This window comes from Aotus nancymaae, unplaced genomic scaffold, assembly GCF_030222135.1.
Source record: "Aotus nancymaae isolate 86718 unplaced genomic scaffold, 86718_ANA_hifiasm-v0.15.2.pri h1tg000008l, whole genome shotgun sequence".
NCBI lineage: Eukaryota > Metazoa > Chordata > Mammalia > Primates > Aotidae > Aotus > Aotus nancymaae.
In genome coordinates this window covers 4,064,469-4,076,836 of record NW_026988419.1, presented here as the reverse complement: position 1 = coordinate 4,076,836, position 12,368 = coordinate 4,064,469, and the positions used below count along the sequence as shown (strand labels likewise).

General features: G+C 47.1%; 1 protein-coding gene across 3 annotated transcripts in view; it reads left to right on the top strand.

Moving 5' to 3' along the window:
• Positions 1-8,875, top strand: part of LOC105704694 (nuclear body protein SP140-like) — an 84,100-nt gene extending 75,225 nt beyond the window's left edge. For 2 of the 3 annotated variants that reach the window (XM_064372913.1, XM_064372911.1), the window contains exons 22-26: positions 4,837-4,952; positions 5,645-5,753; positions 6,056-6,133; positions 6,348-6,491; positions 7,484-8,875. In XM_064372913.1, the coding sequence (XP_064228983.1) occupies positions 4,837-4,952; positions 5,645-5,753; positions 6,056-6,133; positions 6,348-6,491; positions 7,484-7,582 (546 nt within the window). In that variant the 3' untranslated portion in view covers positions 7,583-8,875. The remainder of the gene's footprint in view (positions 1-4,836; positions 4,953-5,644; positions 5,754-6,055; positions 6,134-6,347; positions 6,492-7,483) is intronic. The other variant, XM_064372912.1, reaches the window with a different exon arrangement.
• The last annotated feature ends 3,493 nt before the right edge of the window (positions 8,876-12,368 follow it).

Below are 12,368 nucleotides of genomic sequence, written 5' to 3'. Positions count from 1 at the left end.
TAGACATTGGCTTAGGCAAAGAGTTTAGGACCCAAAACACAAAAGCAAATGCAAGAAAAACACAAAAGCAAATGCAAGAAAAACAAAGATAGATGGGACTTAATTAAACTAAAAAGCTTTTATACAGCAAAAGAAATAATCAGCAGAGTACACAGAAAACCCACAGAGTGGGAGAAAATATTTGCAAACTATGCATCTGACAGAGGACTAATATCCAGAATCTATAAGGAACTCAAAGAAATGAGCAAGAAAGAAACAAATAATCACATCAAAAAATGGGCAAAGGACGTGAATAGTAAAAAATCAAAAAATAGTAGGCGTTATCATGGATATGGTGAAAAGGGAACACTTTTACACTTCTGGTGGGAATGTAAACTAGTATAGCCACTATGGAAAACAGTACAGAGGTTCCTTAAAGAACTAAATGTAGATCTACCATTTGACCCAGCGATCCCACTACTGATGGCAGTGGCAGGCTGTCTGACGTGGCTGCTGCCATGAAGCTGGCCCTGGGCGCCTGCCTCTGGGAGCCACTGCAATGAGGCTAGGCCCAGCTGCCCGCTGGTGGGGTAGCAGCATGGTCAGGCAGGGAGGGGTGAGCAGAGACAGGCCCCAAGGTGGAGCTGGGCCAGTGGTGGTTCCGCACTTGCATGTGTAACATGGGGCTCGGGTCTGAACGTGGAGCAGTGGCCGTGCTTCAGGGGCCAGCACGGGAAGTGGGAGTGACACCCACTTCCAGGACTCAGCTAGCTATGTGGCCACTGCACCCACCCTGCCCACAGCTCCAGGTTCCTGTGCCTTGCAGGAGTCTAAGCAAAGGGCCCCCAGAGGCCGTGTCCCTAGGATTTTCCCCGAGTTAGAGTGACTGCTGAGCCTGGTGCTCCTGGCAGCTGAGACTGGGGCTGCAATCCGCTCTTGGAGATTCCCACTGGCAGGGTCACAAGCCAGGAGGGGGGTACTCCAAGCTGTCCTTGAGCCTTGGGGCCACAGGAGGAACTTGCAGCAAAGTCACCCCTGCCCCAGACACCCACCAGGGCCCGGCAAGGGCTGGAGACCCCAACCCAGGATGCAAGGAGGTAGATAGGGCAGCAGGAATGGCTGCAGGAACAGCAGTGGCGGCAGTAGGTCCCCTGTGCCCTATGTCCCTGAGATAGCTGACTGTGCCATCCTCACCCTCACACAGCTGGCAGGACCTGCCCCCAGGCCCAGAGCCTCCATCATAGCCTGGACTTCTCTCCCCACTGTGTCCTGGGAACCCACAAGCACCTGGCCAAAGGTGCAGCTGGGACTTGCAGAACTGGCCCCAGAGTGTCTGGTTCCTTTGTGTGAGGTTGGCTGGAGCACTGTGCCATCTGCACCTCACCTACAACTGCTGCAGGAGATGCAGAGAAGGGGTGTGGCCAGGGCCTCCACACTCTGCAGAGCCAGGGACAAGTGGGAGCCCCGCCTCTCCCAAGTTGGCAGGACAGGAGCTCTCCAGGCACAACTCTAGGTGCCCAGATCACAACTGTAGACCTGGGCCTCCCAGTACTCTTGGGGGCCCAAGAGGCTACCCTTCCCTTGCCACAGTAGGCTCAGGGGGTGTCTGCTTCCACTGTCTGGCCTCTTCCTGCTCCCAGCACTTGCTCCAATCTTGGAGTGGGATTGGGGCTGAGCCCAGATGTGATTGCAGCCCAGCTGAGTGTGCACATGCTTGGGGCAGAGCTGACACACCAGCCCCCTGCCGTCTGTGCCCCTCTGCACTTTGGGTGCTGATGAGCATAGGAGGGAGGTCAAGAATGGGCTGGGGCCAGCTCAGTGCTGGCCTGCAGGTGCCCCTTGGGGCAAGGGGCCCGGCACCATGGGTGGTGGGGGAAGGCAGACAGGCTCCTGGGTGGGAAGAGGCAGTCCCTGGTGAGGCACCACCTTCAGGCAAGGGAGGGCTTGAAGGCTGGGGACTGGGCTGCCAATCCTGTGGACCAGAGTGGGAACTTGTAATGCCTTTCCAAGGCCTCCTCGTGGTTGTCCATGGACCAGTCCGCACACAGCTTCTCCCCTCTGAGCCCCATAAAAGCTCTGAACTCAGTCAGACTTAGAGAGAACATCCTGGATGACCAGCAGCAGAGAGGAGCTTCACACCCCAGGGACTACCTGCCAGCAGAGAGAAGCCACCCGCCCCAGGACCTCTTCCTCTCTGCTGAGGGCTGAACACTCATCTGGACACCCTGGCTGCAGAAAGGAGCTACCCACAGTGGGTCTCTGAGCTGTTCTTCTGCTCAGGAAAGCTCCTCTTCATCTTTCTCACCCTCCACTTGTCTGCATGCCTCATTCTTCCTGGTCGCAGGACAGGAACTCAGAATCCACCGAATGGCGAGGCTAAAAGAGCTGTAACACATGCCCCTTGTTTGCTGCATTGTGGGTGAAGAGAAGGAGAGAGGGGTTGTAGCTCTTTGGGGAGCCCAGTGCTGGGAGCTCCCCAAGCCAGGGCTGTGACTCCCTTTTGGAGGGCCTGCGGTTCCTGGCATCTTCAAGCTTCCGGGTGCTACCACATTCCCTGGTGCCAGCCATGGAAGCTGCTTGCAGTGTGCCTGGTCCAGGCACAGCCTCACAGAGAGCCAGTGCCCATGCCAGCACCTGGAGTTGCCTGCCCTTATGCAACGGCAGGCATGTCTGACTGTGTGCATTGGCTGTACCCATGCTTGCTTACATACCCCTCCCAGCTCCATGCCTGACTCGCTCTTGGTAGGTGTGGGATCCAGGCTGATAGCCTGAGCCAAGCACAGCCTGCCAAGTGGCTGGAAGGATCCCAGCAGGCCCGAGCAAAACTCAGGCAAAACTAGACTACAGAGATTTCTGGCAAGAAAAAGCAACACCTCAAGGATTTCATAACATTACTGGGTATCTACCTAGAGGAAAAGAAATCATTATATTAAAAAGACACTTGCACATGCATGTTTGTGTGTGTGTGTGTGTGTGTGTGTGTGTACATATATATGCATACTATAGAATACTACTCAGTTATAAAAGGAGTGAAATAATGACATTTGTAGCATCCTGGTTGGAGCTGGAGACCATTATTCTAAGTGAAGTAACTCGGGAATGGAAAATCAAACATCATATATTCTCACTTATAAGTTGGAGCTAAGAGATGAGGATGCAAAGGCATAAGAATGATACAATGGGCCTTGGAGACTGAGAGGGAAGTGTGGAAGGGAGTAAGGGGTAAAAGATTACACACTGGGTACAGTGTACAGGGCTCTAGTGATGAGTTCACCAAAATCTCAAAAGTCACCACTAAAAAAAAATTATACCTGTAAACAAACACCACCTGTTACCCCAAAACTATTGAAATAATAATTTTTTTAAAAGGCTAAGGATTTGACATACTTAAGTTTTGGTACTTCATTCCCACCTAGGGCTCTGGAGATGGTGGAACACGCAACATTTGTCACTGGACAGATGAGATTGAGAGCACTTTATTAGTCACATTTACAAATAGCCCGGTGGGGATGGGCAGGCATCCCACATCACACAGGGCCACATGGGGGCTGCGCTCAGAAACAGAGGGAACAGCCAGTGGCTCTGGAGGATGGGCTGTCCCCTGGTTCCAGAAAGAGAGTGTGATTGGCTTGTTTGAATAATTCCATGGCTGGGAGGGAAATGAAATCAGCTATTCAAAAATAAGCAGAACTTGCAAGTGGTCCTCTTGATCAGAAGTGTTGGTAGGAAGCCTTACCTGCAGCAGCAGAGCTGGGGGAGAACTTGTAGATTAGGCCGTTCTGGGCCCTCCCAGTGTCACCAGATGTCCAGGCTGCACATAATATTGAACTGTAATTATAGTCCTTGTAGCACTTTTCCCTTGAATGACAAAGGGCTCAGACACAGACTGGTTCTTTGTCGTGAATACACATGTATTTACAGTACAGCATATGTGTATTGGTCTCTATATTTGCTCTATAAATTCTGTTGGTTATTAGTGACTGGGATTTGCTCCACAACACGTGGATGGTAACTTCCCCGAATGAAATTAACCCTGGCTAAAGGTCTCACATATTGAGACTGGTGAGAAATGTAGGATTGGTTGATTTACCATTCTTTTTGTAGAACAAAGCACCAGCTCTTTTATGGGCCCAGGAAATGAAGGTAGGGCCTCCATCTTCAACACTGTATGGTTGCTGTTACCACTGTCCTTGGTCATTAGAAATGACACCTTCACATCTTACAATCCAAGTTAGCTATGTCATGGGGGAATCTTCTGCCAGGCTCCCAGAGCCGAAGAGCTCTGTGCTCCCAGGGGCCCACCTGGTCATCTGCACCCATGGTCCTTTCCCCTCAGAGGTAGGCGCACAGCCTTCCAGGTTCAGAACCTACAGTCCAGGAACCCCTAACTAGGCCATCTCTTCAACTCATGGGGAACTTATGGCCAAGAATATGGGAAGTGATGACATCTCAGAAGCTTATGTCATCATATGTAATTCTCCTTTTCACCAGTTGACTTGTGGTATAGGCAAATGGATTTAATACTTTATTTCAACACCTGGTCTTATCTGTAGCATAATACAATTACTCAGATTCCTAAAAATCATCCTCTTGCTTTGTTGCTAGTCTTTTTGTGTTATAATCTCTGGTTTTATAAGGAAAACTTTTCAATTCTGACACATACCCCTTCCTTCTGAACTTCGCTACAGACTAGGATTTGTTCTGAAATCTCCATGCCATGATTTTCCTGCATATCCCAATGAGAAGCATATGCCTGTCCATGCAGGTTCATGCAAAGGCAGTGCCCAGAGCGGTGGCCTTCCTGAATCTGTCACAGGTGGCAGATCCCTGTGACGTGGACACTGTTTTACCTTCTAGATGAGAAACTTGGATGCGTGTGAGGTTTGCCGGGACGGAGGGGAGCTGTTCTGTTGTGACACTTGTTCAAGAGTCTTCCATGAGGACTGCCACATCCCGCCTGTGGAAACTGAGAAGTGAGTGACATGCAGGTGCCTCTCTTTCGTCCTTTAAGGGACCCTTCCACCTGCCATGTGCTCTCCCCAGTAGAGTGCCTGCTTGTGTTTAGCTGGAGAAGGAGCAGGTTCCTTGGGTACTGGAACCCAGCAGTGTGATCCAGAGAGCAGTGAGAGATGCTAGCAGCAGGAGGGTAATGTTCTCTGTGCTCTCAGGGACACCTCCTCTGATATGCTGAGGCCAGTGTTGGGGACCCTTTGCCTATATACTGGTATTGTCCTTTTCTTCAAGTTTTGCAGCAAGGTCTCCTGTCCAAGGGGACTTGGGGACTATATTTTGTGCTTATTCATACAAGACAAGTGGCATGGTCTCATTGGGCTGATGGAAGCCCAAGGTCCCTGGAGCTGAAAATCCAGTTTCTGGAACTCAGGCCTGGTAAGCAGGACTCCTTGTGCTCCCAGCAGCTCCGACAGGAAAAGGAGAGCCACACTCACAGTGACACCACCTTCCTTAGGCTTCCTGCCTACTGCTCCCAATGACACAAGGGAAAGGCCAATGGCTGGAGACCCCACGTGCAGTTCTTGGATACTCTGGGAGGTGTTCTCCTGCCCCCCATAGCTGAGCCCATCAGCCATTCCTGAAGGAGGACAGTGGCAGCCACAGGGCATTTCCAGAGTCCCTGCCCTCTGCTCACCTAAGTCCAATCTCTCAGGACCCCGTGGAGTTGCATCTTCTGCAGGATGAAGGAGTCTTCAGGAAGCCAACAGTGCTGTCAGGAATCTGAGGTCCTGGAGAGGCAGATGTGTCCTGAGGAACAGTCGGTGAGTCGGATACAAAGCCCAAGCCTTCTCCTTTCCCCTCACACGTGAGAAGCACGAACAAGCGCGGGGTCAGGGGAATGCACCAAAAGGAGCCTGCTCTTCCGAGCCACACTTCAATTGCACTGATAGACCACAACGTGTCTGCAGAAAAAGTAACTCAGCCATGACACATCTGTTTCCAAGAGCCACACACGTTAGAGAAACTTGTGGAAGAAGGGTGTGAGTCATGTGCTCTGTCTGCACATGCACGTGGGCTCACTCTCTCCACGCTGCTTTTCATTTATGGCCTCTTTCTTTTGCAGAAATGTGAATTCCTCCTCTTGAAAGTCTATTGCTGTTCTGAGAGCTCCTTTTTTGCCAAGATTCCATATTATTATTATGTAAGTAACAACAGCAACCCATGATTACAGGCTGCCATGACATTGCCTGAAATGGGTGCTTGTGAGATTTGTGATCTTAATCCCATGGAGCAAGAGAACAGGCTGTCGTTAGTTACCTTCACCTTGTTGTATTTCTGCTGGATTTTATGGGAAGCCACAGAAGGTAGAGATTGAACTGTGCTGGTAGCTTTCCCACTGGTATTTTTGTCACCAGATTAGAGAGGCGTGTCAAGGCCTGAAGGAGCCCATGTGGTTGGATAAAATCAAGAAGAGACTGAATGAGCACAGTTACTCCCGAGTGGAGGGGTTTGTACGAGACATGCGCCTCATCTTCCAGAACCACAGGGCATCATACAAAGTAGGTGGTTCTTCCTGCTTCCATTTGCTTTCTTTCCATTCTTCCCCTCATTTTCTGGTGCCTGGAAAATTTTAATTTCCCTCATCCTATAATAAGCTTGCACAAGTAAGGGTTCTGAAAGTGAGTGATGGTTTTCAGTTCAGGACTTAGCTCATCATAGTAAAGTAACAGTGAGTCAAAAGGTGTCCCTGCAACCAGAACTCCAGGTTCCTGAGAGCTCATCCCCCACCTGCCCCAGAGGTGACAGGAGCTCAGAGAGAGCAATTGAGTCGTGTCTGCTGCAGCATACAAAGAGAGGAATTTCATCTTATAGTGCTATTGTGCTTCTTATCTGCCCTCAATCTCAGGAATTCCAAACTCCGGATTCCTTGGCATGTGACTAGACCATATGGTTAACAGGGATTGCCAGCAAGGAGTAGAAGTGATAGAGCAAGGAATAAATCAGTGATCTCACATTATACCCTTCCACTATCTGAATTGGTGAAAGAGCATAGATTACTTTTCTAACCCACTGAAATAAGCAACCAAAGCCAAATAAGTAATAATCCCAACTATGCAAATGACTTCACTTTTCTGCCCTGTTAGTAAAAATCATTCTGGTAAAAAACAGAAGTTCCTCTTAGCTGCGTGAGTTTTCAAGTTTAACCTGGTTAATGTAACAGCGTGTTTAAGACAAGAGTCCTATACTTAACAATAGTGTATTTTACACTTCAGTCTTGTTAAGGGAGTAAATTTCAAATGTTCTCACCACAAGAAAATGATAATTATTTGAGGTGATGGATATGTTAATTAGTTTGATTTGATTATTCCACATAGCAGTCATAAATCGCAACATTACTTTGTACTCCAAAATATATACCATTATAAATTGTCAACTTACAGTACTTTATTTTTAAAAGACAAGAGTCCTGATCATTCTCAGTCGAAAGGTGTCTAATGACACTAATCATGAGGAACATTGTTTTTGTCTCTATTTATTTATTTTTTTTCAGTACAAGGATTTTGGCCAAATGGGACTTAGACTGGAGGCTGAATTTGAGAAGAATTTGAAGGAAGTGTTTGCTATTCAGGAAACAAATGGGATTAATTAATTGGTTTAGCGGATGCTGAAGGCGTTCTGCAATAGTACCCCAAAATATGCCACTTACTTCAAACTGAGGGCACTCGGACACAGCACATGCAGGGAGGGGCTTTTCTCTGATCCTCCCTCATCTGCCCAAAGACAAATCCTCCAAAAGAAATTTGATCGTCATGAATCCCATCGTCAACAATCTCATCAGCCAGGGAAGAGTAACTGGGGCCACAGGGAAGGAGGTGGGAGGTGACACCAGCGCAGACAGACTCTCACCTCTTCTCCTGAGGGCTGCTCCAGACATTTATTACTCGCAAGACCTTTTATGTGAAAAACCAGCCAAGCTTTATCAGGACACACGTCTTTCCTTCCCCCTCCCACTTGTCTGGCCACCTCCCTGCAGAAGCCCCAGGCCCCATTCTTTTCGATAGCTCAAGATGGTGTATGCATGTCAATCATCTGACCCTTCTTGGAGTCTTGTATTTCATGGGACTCCTGTGTATACATATATAATTAAATTTTTTTTTCCTCCTGTTAATCTGCTTATGTCAATTTAATTCATTCATAGCTCAGTCGAAGAACATAACAGGGTAGAGAGAAACCATTTTTCACTCCCCTGCAAAGCTGTTGGTATCCTGGCACCATCTCCTCTTCTGGCCAGGTCTTTTCATCCACGACTGCTGAGTGGTGGCTGCTAATGCCAGCAGTCCCCAGAGTATTACCCTGGGTCTAATGGAACCAGCTTCACCTGGAGGTGACACCCCGTAGCCTGAGGCTGACCCCCTTGCCTGAAAGCAGGACCAAGGATGTGGTCTGCGGCTACTCTGTGCTCCCAGGAATCAGGCTGGAGCTCGTCTCCAGCTGTGGCCACATCCTGTCTTATGTTTGCTCATGGGCCTGATAGGCGAGAAATGTTGACTATTCTGAATGACTTGTTAAGTCACAGACACTGCAGGTGGTGAGAGAGAAATGTTACAAAGATTCAGAGATGTGCCTTATAGGTAAGCTTTCAGGGGTTCAATGGTCTGGAGCATGTCAGAGCATCCCCTCCAAAGCTCCAAGCTATTGCAGCTCATACCTCCTACCACTAAGGAACCCAGAGCTTGGTGGGCCTCCCCAGGTTACAAGAATCACCATGGTTGACATTCTGATGCAAGTGATTCTAGGCTTCGTAATGTGGTTGTTTGTTTGGGAGGCAGGGAGTGGGGAGGCAGTGGGTATACCATCTTAATGAATAAAAATGTTAATTGATTTTTTTCACTTAATAATATACAGTGGACATTGTCACATCAATAAATACAGCTCTACATCATCCATGCTATAGCTTTCATTTTTTCATCAAAACGGAATTGTTATTGGCTAGCATTTTTGGTCTTGTAAGCAATACTAACTTGTACTGAGAGGCAGCACGACTAGCATTTAAGAGCACAGACTGAATGTAGCTCATGTAGATAGAAGCCCAGCTCCTGAATATGTCTACTTCCTGGCACTGTGTGCTTGGCCAAGCTATTTATCCTTCCCCTGCACTGTTTCATCTGTAAAATGGAGATAACACTGGATTATTGTGAGGATTAACAAGTTAATATTTATTATTCACTTAGAAAATGTCTGGCCCTGCATGCAATACATAAGTAACAAACAAATCTAAGATTAACACAAACACCTTGGTATCAATTCAGGCTCTTTGCCATCAAGAGAGACCCAGTTTATCTAGGTTAGACAAAAAGGGACTTTGATGATGAAATACACAGTGCCTCACAGAAAGAGCTGGAAGGCAGGGGTACTGAGCTGGCAAATAGCCCTGGAAAAAGGCAGGAATCAGAGTGGTTCCAGGACTTGAGCACCAGGAATGATGCAGCTGTGTCCTCAAGGATGTTAATAATTCTACCATCAAACAGTGTCTGGCTGGCCTGGCCTGCTCAAGAGCCAGCATTGTGATTAACAGCCCCTCACTCCTGCGGGAGCCCAGCTGAGTTTCTACCCTGGGGGGTGTGCTATGTTCCTGAGAGCTTCCAGGACCTGGTGCTCTCATTGTCCTGATGTGGGAGGTCATGGGCTCTCGGTAATGACCTCTCAGCTGGAATCTACCATGGTGAGTTCTGGGCGTAAGCATATACCCTGCTGTGCTGAGCTGGGAGAAGCTTCTCTAATTATCCCTAAGGCACAAAAACTCAAATTCTACAAACCCCTTCAGGTATTTTATTCTCACATTCTACAAGATACGCTCAGCCATAAGGAACTCACCTTCATCTCATCTTCTCACATGCAAGCCTTACATTCAACTCTCCTTCAACTCTCTATCCCTCTTCATAAGTGCCTCCACCTAACCCCGCCACTATTTTACTGTCAACATCAATTATGAAACCAAACCAACACTCATGCTCTAATGTAATTAAAAGTTCTCTCACCATGTTTCACTACCTTACTTCCACTCACATAAAGGGAGCCCCAGATTGGTTTATAGATGGCAACGCATCAAAAATCGTTCCCCTCTAAGCAGGATATGCCATCTTTGAAAAATATAATAACACCCACTCTCTGCCACCTAGAAGAGTCATAAAGACTGCCGCCTTGCCTTTGGGCTCATCCGCGCAACAAGCAAAATTAGTTGCCCTAATAAGAGTGCTAACCCTAGCAAAAAACACACAAGTTAATATATACACCAATTCCAAATATGCCTATAACATCATCCACTCCAGCGCCCAAATTTAGAATAAGCAGAGCTATCTCACGGCTAAGGGAACCCCTATCATTGATGGAAAACTCATCCATCACTTATTAAAGGCAGCTCTACTTCCAAAAAAGGTTACAGTTATCCATTGCAAAAAACATCAAACAAAAGCCACATTTCTTCAGGGAACCAAAAGACTGACTATTGGGCAAAACATGCCTCAACCAATCACCCAAATCCCAAATACTTATTTCTCCTCAAATATCATATTCCCTCCTCTTATCCAGAATACCAAATATAGCAACTAATCACGGCAGGAGCACAATTCAAACCCCCATACCAGTTCTTACAAAACGAATTAGTCCTGCCTGACTCTGAAATAAAACCTCGTCTACAGGACATTCACAGTGACTTCCACCCTAGCCATTCCCCTCTACAACATTTCTTAAGCTCCCATATACGTGCAACCCCAGATATAAAGGAACAGTTGAAAGCCATTTCCCACCAAGGCTCTATTTGCCAAAAAGCCTCACCTCACTCCAACACTAGACCCCCTTCTTTCCCAACCCATCAAGTTAGGGGATACCTTCCAGAACAGGATTGGCAAATTAATTTTACCCACATGCACCCAGTAAAAAAAGTTCAATTTCTTTTAGTTCTGGTTACTACCTTTTCAGGATGGGTCAAGGCTTTTCCCAAAACCAACAAATAAGCTTTTACTGTCACCTCCAAATGAGTAACAGATATCCCCAGTTCAAGGTGCCTCTTTCTCTTCAATCTAACAATGGTCCTAAATTCATTTCTCAAATTACTCAAACACTTGTGCAAGCCCTACAAATTACCTGAAAGCTACACATCCCCTGTCAATCTCAATCTTCAGGAACCGTTAAAACAAATGAATGGAATTCTAAAGAACATCCTCACCAGGTACTCACTCCAAACACATAAAGACTGGGTTACACTTTTGCCTTTGGCCCTTCTAAAAATTTGGGCACTCCCATGTAAACCTTTAATGCTCAGCCCCCTTAAACTCATGTATGGGAAACCATTGGGCCCTTTTGCTCCACCTCAGGGTCAAGCCCCACCTCTGCCAACCCCTCTCATTTCCCCTCTTCTACATACAACCCGCCATTTCATTTAGGAACATGCTGACAAATACCGGCCACAACCGGTCACCGACTTCTCTAATCCTTTCCTACAGCCAGGAGACTGGGTTCTGGTAAAAAATCTGAATCCTACCCCGAAGTCCCCCCTCACACCTAAATGGAGGGGACCTTACCAAATCATTCTTACTCCACCCACAAAAGCAAAACTCTAGGGGTTCCCTAACTGGTTTCATTATACTTTTCTCAAGAAAACAGACTTCCCTTCACCACATGCCCAAACAGCCAAATCTAAAACCCCTCAGCCTTCTCTTATGTCTCCACAGGACCCACTTTCCTTTGCCTCGCCCAAATCCCAGAGGAAAAGGAGGAAAAATCCACATAAGCCATTGCTTCCCAACCAACCTTGTTACAGACCTTCAGTGGAACCCTTATGAAGCTCCCATTATACATCCTGACTGCTCCTTACTGTTCTATGGGACCTGTGGCTTCAAGGAACATCCCAGGACTTTACTCCTACCCAAATAACTTTTTTCTCTTTTTGCTTGTTTCTTTAATATAAATTCCCTAATCACATCAACTCACCAATACAACCACTCCTCACTGCTCTCAAACTAAAACGCTCTATAAACCCTACGCAATCCCTCTTGCTTTAAGCTAACTGTTCCTTTGCTCCAGAATGCTGAACGTGCTTAACACTGTCTTCCTCAGCTTACACAGCCCTTCCCACACCCCTTCATGACCTTTTAATGGGAAACATAACACTAATTTATAAATTCCAAAAAAGAGCTTCCTTTTTAAAAATGCTGACACCCCAGTTAGCGATTATTCCACTTCCAGGGCTAGTCAAGCCAACAAATTATTTCAAACCTATTACAACTCCCTACAATGCCTCAAGCCCCAAGGCCCTCCCATTAAAAGGTTCATAACTAAATACAATCCCTTTTACAACAAGCCTCACTTTGTTTTTCAGCCTCTAAGGGAAATTTCCCTGCACGGTCCTTAACGTCTAACGAATGCAACCCTATCAT